Genomic DNA, 22,050 nt, shown 5'->3' on the forward strand with positions numbered 1-22,050 from the left:
GGCAAATGAACCCGGCGACCGCCCGGCAACCACCCACAGAGATAAAAGAGTGTGGACAAACCACCAGCTCAATGAGAGACTGAACAGACAAACATCTGAAGTTCAAATGAGTCAATGGAGAGACAAAAAAAATAAAAAAAATAAAAAAAATCTACAGACAAATAAACCCGTGTGAACCAAAAGCACCCGAGAGCTGAGAGATGGACTAGCGTTTGGGAAGAGCAGGTGTACATACCTCCTGAGGAAAGACAACAGCCAAAATCATGGAACAAACAAACAAACGAAGAGGAAAAGAAAACAAAAAAAAATCAAATTAAATGATAAGGAATTATTGCACCACAGTCCTGTTAATCTGGTTCCAGTGAGGCTTTGATGCACTGCTTTACAGCTTTAATTTTTAATTTTCTCTATTTTGCAATGAGTTTGAACAGATTTTCCATATCTGTTGTTATAATCAGGCCACAAGGGGGAGTTCTACTCAATGTCACAGCTGCAGTAAAGCACTTCATTAAATATCGCCTCCACTTGGGTCCATTTATGTTATAGCCAGTAATTTACCTTCCACCCTGATTGTTCTACTCAGATCTGCCAACTTTGAGTCATTGGAGAAAGAGTAATTCTTTACTTTCTTGGTGTAGTCAGTTGTAAAGATTCACAGCGATTGGAAGATTCAATTTTACTTTGAACATTCATGCTTTTTTGTATTAAATTCATTGTGAATCTGTACAAGAGAGAGAGATCTCAGAGGAAACAGAGGATGAAGAGTTCAGGGGTCCAGGGTTGTGCTTTTCTGCTGGTAAAGTGATTGTGACCAGTGCCAGTAACAGCTGACATCCTGTAAAATATGTGTATTTGTCCAAATATATGTCAGTCAGAAATTAGCAAAACAGATAAGAAAAATAATTATAAACACTAAGACACACCCTTTATTATTAAAAAATTCCAAGGCCTGCTGCGAGTTTCCACAATGGGACAAAGTATGTGCTTTAAATCTCCAATAAAAATCAGGATCAAAATGTCCACAGAAAAAGGAAAAACAATCTGATCAAAATAAAAAAAAAGCCCTCTCAAGTAAAATGTTCTAAACTTTGTGTATGTACAGTATGTGTAGGTTTGTGTGTGCATACACTTGATTTACAAGCTATTAAAGTCAGTATTTGTGCTTGTGTGTGCATGTCGGTGTATGAATATGCCCCGTCTTAAATAATTCAAAAGGCCTCAACATGTAGTGGTCTGATCTCAAGGCCACATTCATAATACATGAGAGCGGGCAGAGAGGTCTTCAGATGTCTCAGGTCGAGTGTGTACAAACCTATCCACACATCTCCCTCACACCTTGACACACATACACATAGGTTATTGACCTCAGGGAAGACATTGGTTATCACTTTATGCAGCCTTAAAGCGTAACTCTCGCCAAAATGCAACCTAGGGTCTTTTTGTGAATGTACCCAAGTCAAACCTTCGTTTAAAAGCATAATTAGGATGGAAGCGCCACTTTTAAGATTTACCGTATTCTCATTTTCGGTCAAATGGCCTTTTAAATGGGAGTGCTAGGGGCACTACTATGAGCATCAAAATTGCTATTTTTAAAACACACATTGTTTGTGTACACAGATTTTACTAAAAAGAAAGGTTTTGAACAACTCACTTTAGCTGTTGGTTTTTACGCTCTCCGCCATCTCGGCTTTTTAGTAAACTCTGTGTACACAAACAATGTTGTCAATGCTGGAGTTCATGTGTAGAGCCCCTGGTGATACTTCGAGCAAAGTTTCATGTTGTGTCGAGCCTTCTTAGTGTTTTAAAAATAACGATTTTAATGCCATAGTAGTGCCCCTAGCACTCCCATTCAAAAGGCCATTTGACCGAAAAACGGTCAATCTTAAAAGTGGCGTTTCCGTCCTAATTATGCTTTTAAACGAAGGTTTGACTCGGGTATATTCACAAAAAGACCCTAGGTTGCATTTTGGCGGGAGTTACGCTTTAAGATAATCTACCAATATGTGTTGCTGCTATGAAAACCCATCTATCGGCGCAGTCACATTGATTAGCACCATTAATTGTACCATTCATTATGTGCTCAAATAACTGTGTGCATGTATTTCCAGTGTCACTCACCCAGTTTTAGCAGCCAGCCCTCTCTGTCTGGGTTGAAGAAAGTGTGTGTGAGGTCATTGCCGTCATCCTCTGGGATTTTGAAAGGCTCATTCTTGATGCTGTCATACAGATTCTACAATAATGATAGTTGACTATGAACACAGAGCAGGTTTGAGATTGCAGGTGGAAAAATCACTCATGAGAATGGAGATAACTGAGTTTTACAGCCATACTGACCCTGAGCAGGTCCTCAGGTAAGTCTCCTCCCTCGTTGATTCCTCTGTTCATGGAGATGAATCGTTCCACAGAAGGCTTGTCCTTCACATTCGGGTTGTGGAGGCTGGTGTTTAGCATGATGATGGCAAATGACAGGATGTAACAGGTGTCTGTAACACACACACAAACAAGATCACACCAAAAGAGAAAGATAAGCAATAGGTTGCCGTTTACCATAAAACTGCTGCTGGTGTTTAATTTAGTCATTGAATATGAATGTAAATTAGCTGAGCTGAAAGGACTGCACTTAGGGGACCACAACACCACAGAGAGGAACAAATAGACAAAGCTTTGTTAGCAAGGAGAGTGGGTGGGAGTGAAAGGCTGCAAGTGGGCAGCTAAGTATGCATGCATGTTTCTGGATGTGCAATCTAATGTGTGTGTTTGCTAAAAGACAACGTGGCCAGCACACAGCTGACGCAGCAGCACTTTATCTGGCCCGTTAGGCTGTTGATAAGTCCCATGCATTATTCACATCCATCTGTATCCATGTTAGAGGCAGGCGGCTGTCTGCTGTGGGCATTATTTCCCAAAAGCCAGACACTCTTTCAGAGCACACTTCACCTCAGCAGACTTTGTGTCTGCTAAACAAAGCAGTTTAGATATGAGTTGCATTGACATGTTTATCTGGTATAGTCTCTTAAAAATTTAAATGTTGAGAGTTAGAATTAGTTATTATCTGATAAGGAATTTGAGTTAAAGTAACTGTATTTATCAATATTGCTGACAATAATGACAATCTGGCTATATTTTAGACAAAATGAACCAAAAACTGAAGTAATTTGTCCTTTGTCCTTTTAATGTGCACACATTCACAGCCCTTTGGCTTTTATGACAACACTAAAAGCCAGGCTGTATGGCATGACGGCGCTACCTGTGGACTGAAAAACACCAGGGTTGCATTGGCAGTAGCGCTGAGCGAAGGCCTCCATCATGCGGTCGATCTTCTGAGCTTCTCCTGGTAGCCGAAAACTCCACAGGAACTGTCTGTCCGGGGACACAGCTCAGTAGTCAGCAACAGACTCACTTCCACGGTGAAAAGGCTGAATAAGCTCTCTTAAGGCACAAGACTGAAACTGACATCTGCATATTTCCTTAATATTTTTTAACCTTTCTTTATCCAGGTAAGTCGATTGAGAACAAATTCTCATTTGCAATGACGACCTGTCACATTCACACAGTTACACATTCATACATGGAAGCTGCCCAGTACAACCACAGTCTGATCTGCTGGCCACTGAGCAGCTCCACTGGAGCGGTTGGGGTTAAGGGCCTTGCTCAAGGGCACCTCAGTGGTGGTAATGAAGGAGGGACAAGCGCTGCTCTTTCACTTTTCCCACCCAGATTTTTTCCTGTCGGTCTGGGGATTGAACAGACAACTTCCCAGTCACAAGCTCGCTTCTTTAACCTTTAGGCCACCACTGCCAAATAATGGCCTACATCTCACATGATTTACATAAAAAGGGGGCAAAGCTATGAGGATCTAGTCAAGAACTGTAGCAGACCTCAGGATTCACGTTCCTGGGGAGATGCGGTCTTACCTGAGGGCCTGAACCAGGTTAAGATCTGTGAACTCATGAAGCTCCACAAAGGCATGGAGGACTTGGATATTGAAGTCATCTCTACAGGAGACAAAACATAGTAAGCAAATGTATTACTGGTAAAAATTTAGAAGTTCTTTTCTACATAACCAAGACAAAATGAATATACAAAAGATTAGAGCTACAACTAATAATTATAATAAACAACTTGATCTTGTTGTTTGGTCTATAAAATGTCAAAAAAAATAGTAAATAATGCCCATCACAAGCCCAAAATGACCAAAAGTAATTTATAACTTTGTCTGACCCCAGTCTGAAACCCAAAGATATTAAATTTCCCATCACATAAGACAAAGAAAAGTAGCAAATCCTCACAATGAGAATCTGGAACCAGGGAATGTTTGGCATTTTTACTTGAAAAACAATTTTAAAAGAGTAATACACCAATTCAGTACTGCACTCTAATAACATTGTCTGTCCAGACTTAGGATGTGTGAAGTGAAAAACAATCCACAAACTAAATGCAGTAATACTCCCCAAGAACTGTAAACAGACTAATATGCATAATTTGGGGGCATTTTCCTTTAAAATGATTAATCAAACTAAATAGTTAATAATAAATACATTTTCTGTTTATGGACTAATCGACTAATCTGTGAAGCTCTAAAAAATCTTTAAAAAAGTCATTACCTACAAGCAAATCCATAAAGTAAATTTTAAGGAGTGATTTGGTGGATGCTGAGGAAAGCCAAGACTTAACCGTGCTTGTATTGCAGCTCTCGTAAAAGTTTGATAGCTGCCTCGTTTGAAAAGTATTCCCCATGAGGAGCGCGTCTGAGGACTCAGCTCAGGGTGTGATCTGGCTCACACGGGCTTAAGAGGTCAGTGATACGCTGCATACTCCCATTAAACCCAATAGAAGAGGAAAAACACCCACCACCTCCCTTTCATTTATCATCTAATCTCGACCATGACATCACTGCGACCTTCATGCCCTTCAGAGTAAATAATCTGCCCTGTGGGATCATGGGAAGGCTCTAAGTAGCTCTCGCTGACAGAGTCATATCACTCCCAGTGGTCAAGTGACCAATCGTGTCTCAAGGCTCTCACGCTGTTCCTGTCCCTCCTTCACAGAATCAAAAATACTTGGAGAGCTTGATAATAATCAAACTAAGAGCAATCCATCAAAAGCCTGAGCTTCTTTTCCTGGTTTGACCTCACAGAACACACCTTGACTGTAACCCTGCCTGCCCTATAGTCCCTGAACAGCGCATACTGTACACCAGGCCCATTACTATTTCCTGTATTATGTGTTCACTCTAATGAGGATGGTCTCAGCTCTTGAGTGGAATCTGGAATTGCCTGCAAACACGTGCATTACAGAGTCGCGAGTCTCTTGATCATGTTACTTATTAACGAGTAAGATAATCATAGACAGATGGAGGCTTTTAGGTAACGGACATCGTTGAGAGGATGGTCTAAATGTGGGGCCAATAAACTAGAATGGATGGGTGTGTGCCTGACTAAGAAGAAACAGCAATACATTAAGAATGCACTCGCTAGACGATGCCATTATCCACGACATGGATGGGTGCTGGTGAGTCATGATAGAGTAGGAGAGGGAGACGGTTAGATAGAGGGAAAAACCAACAAGTCAATTTTCATCCTGACCTCTCTCCGAGGTAATCTCCGATGGCTGTTTTGTTGAGGCCCTCGCCCTTGTAGAGGAATTGAGCAATGTCATCGCTAGTATTCTTCAGCAAGTCGTTCTCAATTAGGAACTGGATCCCCTAAGAAAGAGACGGGGCCCCAGGTTACTTTCTGCTTATGAGAACATATGGGACAAATCACATTTCTGAAGAATCACAACAGTTTCTTCCACCTACCTTTTTGGGGTCCATGTTAAATTTCTTACGGCCCATGGCCACCTGTTTATTCCTCTGCATATTTTTCCTGAAACATATGATGGTGGGTTGTGGTGAGTTGTGCTTGATGTAAACATAATCTTGTACATGAACAAATTGGTATATAAAAAAAGATGGAACTAACATTTTCATTATCAATTAATCTGAGTTTATTTATTTTTTATTAAGCATTTGGTCTAAAAAATGTCAGAAAATGGTAAAAACTATTTCCCCAAACTCAAGGTAATGTCTTAAAATTGCTTGTTTAGTCCAACCAACAGTCTAAAACCCAAATATTTAAAAAATGTTGACATTCTTGCTTGATAAACAACTCAATCATCACTCATGAATCCATTTAGATTTTTGACCTTTTAAGTATGCAAATCCAACAAGGCTCGGTCAATTACAATAAATGTATTCGCTTAATTTCCTGAAAGTGTCTTTCCCATTAACATTTTTCATTTGTTTGGCAGAGGCCGGCCTTTCCTCCCCCCTCCACTGTGATGACTAAGCATTGATAAAGTGTTTAACATCATGCATATGGGAACAACTCATTTCTCAGGCCTTGAGTTATTCAGAGGGGTCAAAGTGCACTTTCACAGTCACCATGGTTACATCTCCATCTCCAACCGGTGAGAGGTCACCACTTCTTCCCACTGATTCACTCTTACCAGCATTCCTTCGGCCCTTGTCTGCCAAAATCTAACACTCAACTAAACAGACACTCCACGAGAGCTCAGACTATCATGTACTTTCTTCAATAATTACAATTAATTCGAAGTCGCTCTGGTAAAAACGTCAGCAAAATGACATTTAATGTAATGTAATGTAATAAATGGATCGAAGGAAACTTTGATCACAAGAAGGTGCTGTAACCCTTAATGGGTTTTAGATCCATGAAAGAGTGCTTTAGGATTATTCGGTAGCTGATGGGATCCCTATCCACTTGAGTAGACCAAACATCAGCATTCCCTCCCCTGGGACCATCCATTGTCTGCCTCTGCCCGTACACCCACTGCATTATTCAATGAGGCCTCCCATCACGAAGGTGTGCCTGATGAAACATTTAAACTGCCTTAAAAGCGTAGCCAATTTGAGGAGCGTATTTGGATCGCCCGACCTACCCATCAAACATTAATAATTGACAGATTCATTTGGTAACTTAATCGAAGGCAAACAACGAGCTAATTTAGGTGTGGGGGGGAGTTGGGATCCCTTTTTCTTACCTCTCCTCAGTGGAACCCAGGTTCTCGATCTCACTTGTCACTTCTGCTATCTCATCCTTCAGCCGCTGCAGAAAAGACATAAATGTTATGTCTTAAAATGTCATGACTATGAGGAAAAATTCATCATCTGCCGACCAATTTCCCTGACACCAGGAGGCGTGGACGGGTGTGACCAATACAAACAACATGCAAAGTAGTTGTATGGCTATATTAAACAATGCCAAGGGAGAGGCCTTCCTCTCTGAATCACTTCTGTTTGTCTATAAGCCTTTTATCATATCCAGTAAATCCTCACATCACTCACTTAAACTTCACACACACTGCTGCACATTCAGATCTTCTCAGTTGCCTTAAACTAAAAACAAATAGCAACATGTTTGCGCGTGTGCTCTCCTAAACAATCCTTTCAATCTGAATTCAATTAGGCGGATAACTTCAATACAAATGGAGTAAGAAAGCGTAAAAGTGGATTATATTTTGTGTAGCGTTTTAGTGATTAATGGCCTTAGAAGCAGATTTAGTCGATCAAGCCAGGACCGCTGGTGCCAGACTGGCGCAGTAAGGGCATTACAGAGGGTAGAGGATGGACAGGGTGAGCTTGATGAAAGTGTGGAATAATAGACTGTAGCATAAGAGAGGTCATGTATACAGACAAAGCTATTGATCATGAGAGGCTGCAACTCTTTAAGTAAAATGTTATAATCATCGAGCCTCTCCATTCATATCCAACTGCAGTGTTAGTTTATAATTCCTCGTGCATTATACCAACTCACTATAGACCGAACCACAAAGGGAACATCTGTGTTTTCAAGATCTGCGCAATCACAACACATTCCTGAGATGCTTGCCTCCACAAACAAAGGCCGTGCTCATACAGGAAAGTGGGTGGTTGTGGTGGGGTGGGCCTTGACATGCAGGACCAGCAGAGGAGGGTGTGGGAGTCGAGGAGGAGGAGAGAAGTCAGTGTGCAGAAAACAGAGGAGGTGAGGAGGAGAGGATGGGGGGAAGCAGTGTTGACCGGAGAGGGGGGAGGAGAAGCGATGGTGGGTCAGGCTCATAAAAAAAAAAAGAAAAAAAAGGGGGTGTTGGATCATGCCTCCAATGTTTGTCTGTCAGGGCCAGTGGAAGCTGAGTCGCCCACTGGGACATCTGGAGGCCAAATCTCTGCCAGGGCATGACAGTTCTGTCACCCCTGTGTGTCATTTGCTTAAGGGAGCTGGTTATTGAATGACAGAACGGACATGAGCAGCTCTGTTCTTGGGTCAAGGCAACAGCCAAAAAATGATGTGCCATGGACAGGAATCAAACAAACAAACAAACCACTTTAGGAAAATTCGGCCAAGCTGATTTGAATCCTGGCTCTTTTTGAAAATCAGAGAGTATATGAGGGATATCCAACTGACAGCATGACCACGTTCCTCATAAGAGCATAATCCTATTTTATCTGTATGCTTATTTTATTTTTATACTTGCGATGTATTCAAAACCTTTATTCACTTTTCGATAAAAACGCCACCTCTCTCCAGGTTTGCTGTACATCTTCAAAACCTAAATGGCTAAAGAGTAAACATAAATGGTTTGCTAAGGAAGTGAGCACTTGGCAGGAAATACCTCACATTCCACTCGAGTTGAAATGGTTTAAAGACTCATTGAAAAAGAGACATTTGTACAACTGGATAAGAGGTAAATATTTAACCAAAAAGCAGAGAAGTTGCAGTTGTAGCTGAAGGCAGCTGAAGTGAGCCAAATAGCTGGACCTTGTAGTGAGATTGAGAACTCCTGAAACAAGTACAATTAAATTAGAAAAATGTGTAATTGTCTCATTTTTCTACACAAGATCAGTACACCTGAAAATGAGAGTAAATAAGCTTAAAATGGACATTTTCTGCAGTCAAACATATAGAGTACATGCTTGTTTTTTTTGTACCCATCTACTGTGTTAAGATTCCATTATTACCTGAATGTCCTCCTGCAGCTCCTGCTTGCGCCGGCGGATATTCTCCAGCTCCTGCTGCTCCTCTGGAGTGAGGTCGTCCGGCACTGGGAAAAGATGAGAGGATAAAGGGTTAGGAGGACAGCAGCGCCCAAAATATAATGCACCTTAATCCTTCTCTATGCATATCTATCCCCTGAGGCATGTCCCTGAGGGTACTTCAGTGCACAGAAATAACTTGTTATAATGTTCCTTGATATCAGAAGGTGATTGAAAGCCCATGGCAAGGGGTTTGAAGTCTGCATCATGAAATGTAACTGTGGCAATGGCAATCATGAAAGATGTTTCTCAGCAGCAACTGATATGTGGTCAGAGGAGAGGACAGGAGAAGGGGACAGATCAGACAGCCAAGTGTGCAGCAGCCAGATGCACTTTGAAGATGATTTAACTTGTGTGTGTAATCTGTTTGACTAAATAAAACAGCTCAGGTCAGCCATGCAGCACTGAGCATCGGCTCAGAGTAGAACAAATGTGAGAGGTCTCGAAGCGTTGCCAGTCCTCCTGTCACTCACACTATAGGATGCTATAACTAGCTTTGTCTGTGGCAAGGACTGAGGGGCGAGCAATGTGTCCTGACTGATGGACAATGCATTTGTGTGCACAACTCCTACCTGCACTACAAGCAAAAAGGGACACCACTAGTATCAGCACTCTAATCATAACAGGAATCCAAGGACAATCTCTGTTGCCTTTACAACACTGTGCTGGAAGCATTTTCCCTTTACTCTTCCTCCGTTTTATGTCAGAATTTGTCTCAATTTGAAAACAAAGTTATTCTTGTATCCAAATGACTTGGTAACCCTTAAAAGAAGGCAATGATTACTTGCCTGAATCAAAATCGTTTTATTGGCAGGCAATTTTGAAAGTATACAGTTAAAATGTAACTTTGTATGCATTTCTGAAAAAAACATTTGTGATGCCTAGAGGGAACGGATTTCATCCTCTTCATGTTTACAAAACGTGTTTTCACTTGCTGAAGAAATGCATGATGCAGGATCCAATGTACAACAACAATCTCCTTTAGTATATGCTACATTTTTGTTGAACTTCCTGTGAAATAAAACGAAAGCCTGTGTGAGAAATCAACCCTTTGGACGGCGGACGATCTGCAACAAAAAAGCTGCTGCAAAGTGTTGTTCGGTAGACACTGTAGCAGTATTATAAGACTAGAGATATTTAGCATGAGTGGCAATTAACCCTGCTGAACCCTGACAGTGGCATAAGCTGCTCAAGTCACAGCAGTTATGTTGGGAGATCATCTCTCACTCTCTCTTATTCCCCAAGTGGACAAGCCCCTCCTCCTCCCCTCATTACCTCAGCAGCAAGGTTCAAAGGTTGAAGAGGTCGAGACAAGGATTGATTCTGTTACGGTTAACAAGGTAATGGTTATAGAGTAATGGAAGCTTAGGACAGAGGAATCTTCAACACAAGGTTTTATAATACTCATTTCACAACTCTCTATGACACCAACAATGACCTGGAAAAAAAAAATCTCCCTTTTTCTTTACTCTGCTATTTCAAAAAACATTAATTCAATATTGGTCCTACATAATTGTAATAAAACCGCAAAGGTTCACAACTAAATGCCAGCGGCTAAAATGTGGATGCAGCGTACCTGCAGTAAGAGGTCAGTGAAAAGCTAAATATCTGGCACAGCAATCAATGAAGCAAGGACGAGGCCAGCCATCCAGAAATTATGAGCTTCATTGCGCACACACACACACACACACACACACACACACACACACGCAATTAGCAAAATACAAGATCCGCACATTTAATTTTACAGTAAAAAAGATTTTATCAAAGCGTAAAATGCTAAATAAATGATATCCTAAAGAGAAAATATATGCTGCATAATAGAGAACACTATTGCTTAGGTATTGCTTTAGGTATGCTGACCTAAACATCTTGAGGCAAATACCCATGACACTTAATGGAATGTCTGCTAATATTTAACATGGAGATAATAGACAATGGAAGTGCATGCAAGAGCCTCACAGCGGGCTGTTAAGGGGCTCCAAAACAAAGCCATGTTGTCTTCCCGTCTTGTTTTCAGACAACTGGGGCAGCAGGGCAGTCTGCACGAGATTGACCTTTCACACATACCTCACAGCCTACAGTATCCCTGGCAAACTGTATTCATCCCAAATGTTCAGGGTATCCATGGAAACCATGGTTAGCTCTACACAACTGTTCTCACATACAAGGGGAGCTGACACCAAAATAAATAGTTGCACAACCTTTGTTTTTGGTTAGACAGCTCCCTCGAGAGTAGGGCTGGATGATTAATTGAAAAGTAACCAAAACCGAAATTCAGAACCTCTAATCAATGTAATTTTCACATATCAGTTATTTCGGTTTTTTAAATCCTGTTAATACTCTGCCCACTGTGCATGTTCAGCATGTACTTTACCCTTAAAAACATACTACCGCGTGTGTAGTCACGTGACTCCGCCCCATCCACTCAATCCCTGAAAACAATGAGTCAACTGAGCAACATGAGCAGCTTATACCAACAACAAAAGGACGCTGTGTACGTCATTTGAACACATTTTGGCTTCAGTAAAGACAACACCATGGTAAGTTTAGCCGACAAAGGTGACTGTGAGCCGGTTACCGATCACCGTGAGGTCCCGGTCGTTTCAGCGGCCACTCAGTTAAGTTTAGCAGACAAAACGAGAATGGTGCAGCGACGGAAGTCTTGTTAACTTGTCCTGGACATGAACTCCACAGCCTTGTGTTTTACTTTTGATATGGCAATATGTAAAATGTATTTTGTTTGCAAGAGATGCTGGTTATTTTCTACTTTTGACAAGGCAATATTTAAAATAATTTATTTTGTTTGCAAATATTGCAAATTATTTTACTTTTTACTTTTATTTTTAGGAAACTTGCTTTTTACATTAAAATTAACTGAAAACTTGTAACTTGTAATGAAACAAAGTGCTGAGAGGTTTGAGAATATGTGTTCTTCTTGCATTCAATGACCCAATCTCCCTATCGACTAGACAAGTTAATGTCACGCTGAGTAAACCCAGAGTAGGCCGTGCGTTCAACAGAAACAAGAGCAACAGAGAGGACCAGCCTAAAACAGAAAGTCCATTCCCTTTCTGGAAATATGATGTCAGGTTGGGCAGCTGGCAGTTGCTGAAGGGAGCCACGCCACACAAAACAAGACAGCTGGCCCAACACAACACAACCACAGCATTTCTGTCTTAAAGGAGGACCACAAAGTAAAGGACTGACAGAAGAGAAGAGCTGCAGAGGACTATAATTTAAAAAGAAACTGAGCAAAGGAACGTTATTATTTGAGGATGGTAATCATCTGTTCACTTGCCTCTTTCAAGAGAAGCAGAGGAGCTTGTAGGAAATCAGTATCTTAGCTAATCTGCAGAGCATGTGCATGATGACACCCTGGTATTAGGATTAAAGGGCAGGATTTCTACACTGCCACCCCACATGTCATGAGGTTGTCACCGACACGATCAGACTTACTCAAGGAGCCAATCAGGACTTACATCATTGCCTTCCCAACTCCACCTAAAAGAAAATTAGCCACATTGAGGAAGGGAAAGGCCCCACTCATGCATTTGCCAGAGGTGGGCAATAAGTGGGTGTTGTTTCCCTGAACACAGCAGATGAGGGGGGAACCCATCCACTTAAGTAAATGCTGAGTGCTGCTTGGCTGTCATTCAGAAAACGTATGCACTGGTAAGGCCAATGGAAAAAGACGGTCATCAGAAACAGACAGGAAATGACAAAGACAGACAGTAAATAGGGTCAAGAAAGAGTGATGGGGAGAATCGGTTTCTAAAAGCTAATTATCTCAATAAGATAGATTTAAAAAGTTTAAAGAGTAAATTATATGAGAGGAAATGTGGTGTTTTCCCCTCAAATAAAACAACATGCACTACTCCTCATCCGCCTTGTTTATATATCTGACTCCTGGAGTCTCTCAGAAGCAGAGGGCCCCTAAAGCACTCTATGTAGTGATTTCCACAGGCTGAAGGAGAAACACGGGCCGCCCACATCTTTACTTCTTTGGGGACTCACGCTGCGTGGAAAGCAGGTCAATCAGAGGAATCACATTCACTTGGAGGCGTGCGTGGAAGGAGTGCAGTCATGCACATAGACCAGGGTACACTACAGTCACTTGCACTCACATACGCACACATGCATAACACCCACACACACACCGACGCCCTGGGCCGACTGTATGTCTCATGCTGTGCCTGGCGCTGTGTCAGCACTCAGTAACTTGCTTTTTGTTTTAACTTCCAACACTAACACCATCTGACTGGAACTGTGCAGAGTGATATTCAGACTAAATCCATTACTTCCCTGCAAAAATGTTTCAAATAGTTAAGATTATTAACCAAAGTCAGTATCAGGAAACAATGCAGGACATTTATAGGAGCAATAAAATGGTACTGAAATTACCTCTTCACATTAGCTTTTTTGAAAGAATAGTAATACCTACATCAAGTATTGATGTAGCCTATACTGGGTTAAAAAAATAAATTCCCTTTTGCCTAATCTGGGACAGTATAATCTGAGATTTGGCCTGCCGTGTCCTGGCCCCCATTACTACGTAGTGCTCTTTAATCTAAATTTATAAAAACACTCAATACGTTCCCTTTGAGTATAATCATGGTGCCCACTGAATTGCTGCATCCCTATCCCCTACTACAACTGCATTTTGTTTTACATAAACCCTTCTTGCAAAACCTGTGTGCCTTTAATATTTTTAACTCACCACAATGCTTCATTTGAGCCCTAAATCCAATTTCACAGTCTGACAGTATATGTCCTTATCCTTTGCTTCTAGAGCATCTGCAGAGTTCCTAGATGGGCAAAGTAGTTTTTAGTGAGGGCTGGGTCAGCAGAGAGCACTGGGGAGGTGACATCAGGGGAGAGACCAATTATAGCTCTCTCTCCCACAGAGGCAGAGCCCACTAATACACATCCTGATTGCCATCCTGGCAGAAGAGGCAGACGTCTTATTTCCAACCAGATCACTGAAGAACTCTCCTTGGAAAATAAGGAAATTAGAATTCTTGAGTGCTTGTAGGATCTCTCAGCCCCCCTTCCCTGCAGATGTGACCCAATTTAGGGAGCTCCTCTTAGCTCACAAAGACTCAAATTTGTTTTAAATAAGCTCCTCCCCTAGGCTGCCCCTAGTGACACAGCTACTGAACAGGGTCACAAGATACACATATAGGTGAACTTAAAAAGACATGTTGAAATAACACAGGTTAGTATGACACTGGATCTATTCCCTCTATATCTACTGGACTAGATGGAGACATTAATGAATATATTTGCGCTACAACACTGCCTATGATCTGCTGACTGAAGGAATATGCAAAGAGATACACACCATTTCTGCAGTCTGTGTGCCTGTACATAATTACATTTTGATGAAGTGCATGCACTGATCGAGGCAGATGGATGACGCCGATAGCAGAAATTGCTCCCTGCAAAGGTGCTTCATCATCTTTCCTCAATATTTTTGTGAAAGAAACAGCATCCATCTGGTCCTCACACACACACACACTATACATTATGCTTAATTACTCTTATTCTTTTTTCTCTATCATTGCTCCTCTCATCTACTCCTTTGTACACTCCTCTTTCTGTTCCTAGCCAATCTTATCCATTTCTCCAGCCCTTCTCCACCTCCTCCCCTCCCCCTGTTCCTTAAGGCTGCTGTTGCTGCTGTACTGCCTTTGTCCTTATAGTTTGTTAACCAAAGTCCCTGTAGGCTCCAATCAATCGACTCCTAAACCTAGAGTGTCAGCTGAAGTCTACTTTATGATGGACTTTAACGCATTCAGCAAAAAAGACATGCACACAAACATTTGATTATGTGAGCTAGAATGGGCAAAAACACACAAGAGTACACCAAGATCTGTTAAAATGGTTCCAAGCATTCTGATCTTTCCTAATATTGCTGCTTGACCAATAAAGGAGGATTTAAAACGTGAACATTGGGAGCCGTCTCATCCACTGATCTTTGATCTGAATCTCATTACTACAGTAAACCCCAAGGGGATTCTCCCTCATATGTAAAACCACACACATACCCCTTCATCTTCTGAACCAGACAGCTTGTACCAAGGCGGAGCTGGGGCTGTAAAGGAATGCCAGTCTTTAATATGGGCACCTGGCCGAAATAAGTTGTTAATCTCTATCTTCCAGATACATTGCTGCCAAACACAAAAACAGAACCAGAAATAGGACGAGATGGACCACCAGTTATGGATCAAAAAGCCACAAAGCGTTGAACCTGACCTGGCCTGAGGGTGGGAGGGGGTGCATGGGAGACTGAGAGATAAGAGATAACAGGAGAAGGAGCCCTGTGTTTGGCTGGGGAGGCGTGGGACGGCGTAAGGCAGGGGAACACAGAGACAGTGGAAAAGAGCAGTGGGACGATCACAGCTTTCCCTTTGTGTCTGCAAGTGGCCTCTTAGGACATTCCTCAACAAGGCCCAGGCAGGGGGACTGATGGCCTCAGCATCCTTGGCTTTACTTCTGTCCAGGCTCTACATTTATTTGTTGGTCATCCTAGCTTCCTTTTGTGCCACTGAGTTCCATAATAAAGTAAAATCGCAGTCCGACTTCTGCAGCCGTTCGCATAAAGCATTGCCTCTGGTTGTACTTTTACTGCTCAGATATATGATCCTAAAGAGAAATATACACCTTTACATCCCTGCCAATTCATACAGACACGCCTCTGCTCACCCCCACTGACAGCACCACACTGCCCATTCATCTGCTGCACCAGTACTCAATCTTCTCAAATGTCACAGTCAGAAGAAGGAACAACTTTATTATTCGTCACATACAATCATACAGTACAATGTAGTGAAATGCAATCTCTGCATTTAACCCATCCTAAGCATTAGGAGCAGTGGACAGCCACATACAGCGTCCGGGGAGCAACTTGGGGCTCAGTGTCTTGCTCAAGGACACTTTGACATGTTCCCAGACTGGGATCAAACCACCAATCTTGTGGTTGAGGGCCGACCCACTCTACCTCTGATCTACCTTGAGCAAAACACAACAAAACAGGCTGGAGAATGACAGGAGAGCCCAGCAAATGAAAAGTCAAACCACTTGCACTTTAAATAATTCTCATCCTAGCTGGTTATATCTGGGCAACATGCATTATGCCCAGCTTTGCTGATTTAATTTTCAATTCTACTCAAAGTGTGGATGGGGGTGGACACAGTGTCAATGAAAACTGATCCACATGACAGCAAAGTACCAGAAATGTCAAGCTACACAAACAGACCAGTGGAAAACAACACAAGATCAATTTAATAAATAAAAACATGTACGTCAGCAAATTTATGTGCTAACCTGTGAGAGAAATCCTCCAAAGTGTCGATTTTGTATCTGTTCAGAGAGCGCCTCTTCTTTCTCTACTCCACCTTATTTATCTTCCTTGATACAAAAAAAAGACCCAGCAGTCCCCTTTTCTGTCAGCTCCTGTGGCTTAACGCAGGAGAGCCGGACTTCCACATGACAAGTGGCAGAGAGAAGGAGCCTGCTCCTCCTCCAGTCAGGGAGAGAGATACTGCCAGGTTTCCTCAACTGCACAGCACAGCTATCAGCTCCCAGCATGCTCACAGCACACTGACATAGTCCATTTGGGGAAGAAGCCTTACTCACCACCTCGCTCCCTCCTCTCCCCTCTCTCTCTCTCTCTCTATTTTGCTGTCACTACTATTAACATGAAGGCTCCACCCACTGGTCATTCCTTTCTCTGCCGCCTCCACACACACGCACATGTAATAAAAATAAAAGGTCTATATCACAATATCCACACAACTTTAATTCAATACAGATATCTATGATTATATATTGAGTTGTGGTTACAGGAATTGTATTCATGAAACGAGATTAACAAGCCCACATTGCTTAAAAAAACTACACAAACAGTGTTTGAGGTTAAGATGGTATATCATACGACTCAGAACCAGCGGCCTAAAAGAGAAAACAAAGTCTGCCTTGTTTAAAAAACTTTTTTTTTTTAAAAAGTCATATTTTCCATAAAAGGTTCATTCAAAAGTCAAATGTAGCTAATGTTATATCGTTGCAGTGACTCCAGATATAACATGTCAAGAAAAAAAGGCATACAAAGACAAATGGTACTGAACTTGATGGTGAACAGTATATGTATGTATTCGTTCTTCTTTGGACACATCCGGTCACCACAGTGAGGAAGCCATGAGCTGTAGGTATGAGTCACCACTTTAAGCCAGGTCCTTTCCCCACTGATCAGTCATGCGACCAGGCATGCTATCATTATCACCTCCAAACTCCAGTTTAACAATGGAGTCTCTCCTGAAGACAATCATGCATGTTTTTGTTGAGACTAGTGCATGAGCATTATCCCAATGCTTAAGATGCATGCCAAAAGATTGCGCAAGATTCCCAGCATTCCTCCTTGTCGTGTCTCAAGTTTTTACAGCATGAGTGTATACTTGCCCTGGGTATGTCTGCATCCCAGAGCAGATGTGAGCTCTTGCCTCATGTCTGTATGTCTCTATGAGTCAACCTGGAGCCCTCTGCTGTCCTGTCTGCTCTCTGCAGTCCCACAGTGACAGAGTTTCCTCTGACAAGTGTCAGTATGGGATCCATGTGTTGTGTAGTAGGCAGGGCTGTCATGATAACAAATTTTGCTGGACAATAAATAGTCCCAGTTATTTTGAGATAAACGATAATATTGTCGTTCTGAGACCATTTTCATCTAATATAATGATAATAGCATAATAATGCAGGTACAACTTTTCAAAGATCAATAAACTTTTATTTCTAAAGAATATTTAACACTGGAACTGGAAGACATTTTAAATATCCACAATAAATGAACAAAACAACCCAAAACAATAAATAAAATGGACTCTCAGTCTCTGTTAACAAAAAATGCACTGAAATAAAAACCAAACACAATCAAAAACAATAAATAAAATGAAAATTTTTCCGGCCGCGATAATTTCCATTTAAAAATTATCAAGCTCATTTTTATTTATCATGCGATTAATTGATTTATTGCATATTGTGACAGGGCTAGTAGTAGGGTTATACCCAGTTCTGACAAGTGATGATTTATATCCTACATTAGACTTACAAAAAGTCCATAATGCAATGTGACAGGAAAAACTTCACTTGGTCATGCTATCACTATCAGTATTGTTAAATACTCTTTTAAAACATATATTTCATAAAACGCAGATCATGATCAGACACGTGGTCTCTGGGTTGTAGGTAATCACAAAGTAAAGTATAAGTAGATATGCCAGATAGAGAATGTAAATAAACATGTATTGAGCCCATATTTACTACACTAGTGGTTCCCAATCTTTTTGGCTGGTGACCTTTTAAAATTAAGCAATGTGTTCTCATTACTCCTCATTACAGCCTTAGTACGAACATGAGCTGTGAGCAGTACAAACAAAGAGGGATTTCTTCTTCTCGGGTTGTTCAATTTGAAGAATCAAATAAAAGAAAAATCGAAAAGTTAACTGAACAGATATATATGTCTATCTTTCTTATCCCTTTAATCATCTTGTGACCCTGTAGATTAATCTCGGGACCCCTTGTGGGCTTTCGACCCCCAGGTTTGGAACCACTACACTGCACGGTCAAAACCATCCCACATTTTGGAGCCTTGTCTGTCCCACAAAAACAACCTGGCATTGTTGTATTTATATGAGCCAGGTCAGGTGTATGCCACACTATCGAGTTCACAGTCCGTCTGCTAGCTGTGTTGAGGCTGCTGTGAAGGAATGCTGGGACCGGAGGATGTGACTGGGTGGAAGCTGGAGAGCATCCCCTACACACAGCTTCAGTGTAAAGCAAACATACAGATGATTCCACAGCATAAACATCCTGCAGCTGCACGCAGACACAGACATACAATCCGTCACTATGAACACAAAAGATAAGCTTTGTTAAATAATCTCCATACTGTTTTATTGGCATTTATCAAGGTTAATTGTTTTGATAGGACAATGTGAACCCTTTTCAATGTTTTTCCTCAAAGGCGGAAGTGCTATTTCTACCCACAATGCATGCCTTTGTCCTCCGATGCTGCTGGCCTTGATTCTTATCGGGGCCGTCCTACTATCAACATCCTCTCTCGCCAGTAAAACACACACACACATGCACAGAAAACACATGATGGGAAACTGGAAGAGCCACTAATCTTTCTTTCATTCTATTTCTGTATTGCTTTTTTTGTAGCAAAGAAGTGTAGAATTTTTAACCCACACGCAAACCGTGGGATGTCATTTCTTGTCAAGCATATTGTCAAACTCTCGGTTTCCTGTTTGTGAGCCGTTTTCATACTTCAGGGGAGGAGTGAAAGCTGTGACTAAACCCACCCATCCTGAGGGAAATTTAATGCAAAAGCCATTCTTCCTTCATAACTTTCATCCTTCAGCTCTATAACAACATGATGGCTTGCATGTTCAACTGTTATCTGAAGAGTGCACAAAAGCCAAAATGACTCCAACTACTCAGCATGCATCGTTTATCTCTTTGACAAAGTTTCTATGGTGCCAGATCCTTTTCAATGCATCCTTTGCATTTTCAAAAAGAGACAACACACACCATACAAATAGTAAATCATTTGTCAAATCAACCAGTCACGTCAGGAGCAAAGCATAGAATGTAATGTACTGATGCTTTCAGCTTTGCATTACTTTCCTGCAGCCCCCCAAAAAATATACACAAATAATGCTGAGCAGACTATGCAAGCACAACCAGACCATAAACAAAGCCTGACCTGCACCAAAGCTTTGTTCAGTAGGCAAGGAAGCACACTCCTTCAAAATGCTTTCGCTATGGAGCTCCTGCCAGGTGCCATTTTGAATTTCTGGGCCCTATCAACAGGACTGATCACGTAGTTTTGGCCTATATGAAGAAAATGACTCCAGGCGTGTCTATACCTGCTGCAAAGAAACCTGAAAGTCACTCAAATCAGTGCTGGGAGAGGAGAGAGAAGAATGAACTGCAGGATAAAATGTGAGAGACCGAAGAAGCAGAAGTAGAAATGAAAAATTGAGTGCAATTTTGATTTCTGAAGAAACAAAAGCTGTGTGTGTGTGTGTGTGTGTGAGCATGTTTTTGACAGAGAAAAAGGAATAGATCATTACCAAATGAATCATAGGCGCAAAGTGGCTGGCAAACCCCCACCACAGTCTTATAGAATAGAATATAATGCCTTTTATTGTCACTACTGTATACACATGTACAACGAGATTAAAAGCAACTCCTTTTCCAGTGCCAACGTGTACGTAAAAGAAATGTAACATGGAATAAAATAAGTAATGTAAAGAAAAGGGGGGGTAAAGTGCACAGTTCTGAGATGCTATATACATATATGCTTGATGACAAGCTCATTGGAACAAAAACAGCTCCCATGCAAATCAGCCATAACTGTCAACTGTGTCAACAGCAAAATGTAGTGACTTTATGAGCCTATCAGGTAAATCCTCCTGTTATTCTGACAGGCAGCATTGTGTAAAAATAGTGAAACACACACAAACACAAGCTCCCAGAGTCCAAGGTGACGCAGTGAAACTGATTATGTCTGACTAAACTGATTATGTCTGACTAACACTTTAAATTCAAAGATATTAAACTGACAATCGTATAAAAGAGAGAACAGTAAATTCTCATATTTGAGAGACTTGAACCAGCAAATATTTGGAATGTGTTCCTGACAAATGACTTGAACAATTACTAAATTATCAAAAATGTTGGGATTTTCTTTCATTCGATTAATCAATTTATTGTTTTGGCTAAAATTTAGACTTGGACAGAGCTGCATGATTTTGGCTAATAAATCATATTTTGTTTGATCTAAAAAGCTTTGCTTTCCTCGTTTTTTTATATTGCTATAAAATAAAATAAATAATTGGCTGCTAATGAAACTAAAGCTTTCTTAAAAATATCTTTTGGCTCTGGCAACCTGTGCTGGACCATTCTTATTTTTGACTTCTTGTTGTAATCTAAGTGATTATTTAATTAATTGAAAAAATTAAACAATAAACAATAAAAATACCTATTGATCGCAGCTCTACATCTAGCCAAACATTACTGTGACAGGTTGCAGTGGTTAAAATACTGTATACCATTGTTTTTCTGCCTCTTTCCGCCATAAAACATGTCAGCAATGCAGCCTAGTGTGTGGTGCTGAGCTACCAAACATAAGACCAAAAACCTTACTGCACTGTATAGTAAATACACACTTGTCCAGTTGCATTATAGTAGTAACTGTGCAGAATAAACACTGGCCTGAGAGGAAAGAAGGGCTGCAGCCGATACAGAGAGAAGGCTAAAATATGATTATGTGGAGAAAAAGACGGTTATCAAACCACTGGGGCATTAGTGCCAGGCAGGGCACGTTGTTCTTGGAGGGCCCATTAGAGCTCTCGGCGCCGCTCATTAAGGAACCATTAGTGACAACTACTTTAACTTCCCAGACCACCCACCTCTAAACGGCAGAGACAAATGGACTCAAAGAGAATTGACTGTTTCCATCTCAGCTCTCATCCCTGTAAACACAATGCAGCGGTGTGCCAGCCAGACTCAGCCATGGGGCCACTGAGTGTGTAAGTTCTTCTCCCTCTCCATCAGCAGAACAAAAAAAGCAGCAGCATATAACAGGATCAGTCAGTCAGCTGTTCACTGTTCTCTAACACGATTAACAGTGACGCAAGTCAAGGGTGCTAATTAATGCTGCCAGGCTAACCAAGCCAAAGAGATGAAAGTGTCATGCTCAGCAACAAAGGATTTCTTTCTTCAAAGGCTGCACACTCATTTATTTCTATATAGTTATTCACTCTGTGGTAATAAAATAATAATAATAACCGCATGTAAAGGAATTGCAACTACATACTACAGCTGTTGGAATGGGCTTCTATGAGGATAATTATATACTGATTTTAACTAAGAAACTCTACTCAAAGGCAGGAAAAATAAAGAAAACATGA

At 41.2% G+C, this 22,050-nt stretch overlaps 1 protein-coding gene across 4 annotated transcripts in view; it reads right to left on the reverse strand.

Annotated features, from left to right (window-relative positions):
• cyth1a (cytohesin 1a) overlaps positions 1-22,050 on the reverse strand; it is a 47,384-nt gene that overhangs the window by 7,234 nt on the left and 18,100 nt on the right. For 2 of the 4 annotated variants that reach the window (XM_031312316.2, XM_031312315.2), the window contains exons 2-9: positions 9,002-9,084; positions 7,045-7,109; positions 5,801-5,867; positions 5,586-5,704; positions 3,915-3,995; positions 3,248-3,360; positions 2,335-2,483; positions 2,118-2,230 (exon numbers count right to left, since the gene is read on the reverse strand). In XM_031312316.2, the coding sequence (XP_031168176.1) occupies positions 2,118-2,230; positions 2,335-2,483; positions 3,248-3,360; positions 3,915-3,995; positions 5,586-5,704; positions 5,801-5,867; positions 7,045-7,109; positions 9,002-9,084 (790 nt within the window). Of the gene's footprint in view, positions 1-2,117; positions 2,231-2,334; positions 2,484-3,247; positions 3,361-3,914; positions 3,996-5,585; positions 5,705-5,800; positions 5,868-7,044; positions 7,110-9,001; positions 9,085-16,405; positions 16,677-22,050 lie in introns of those variants that run through there. The other 2 variants (XM_031312317.2, XM_031312314.2) reach the window with 2 other exon arrangements.

Source organism: Sander lucioperca, chromosome 21, assembly GCF_008315115.2.
Source record: "Sander lucioperca isolate FBNREF2018 chromosome 21, SLUC_FBN_1.2, whole genome shotgun sequence".
NCBI classification, from domain to species: domain Eukaryota; kingdom Metazoa; phylum Chordata; class Actinopteri; order Perciformes; family Percidae; genus Sander; species Sander lucioperca.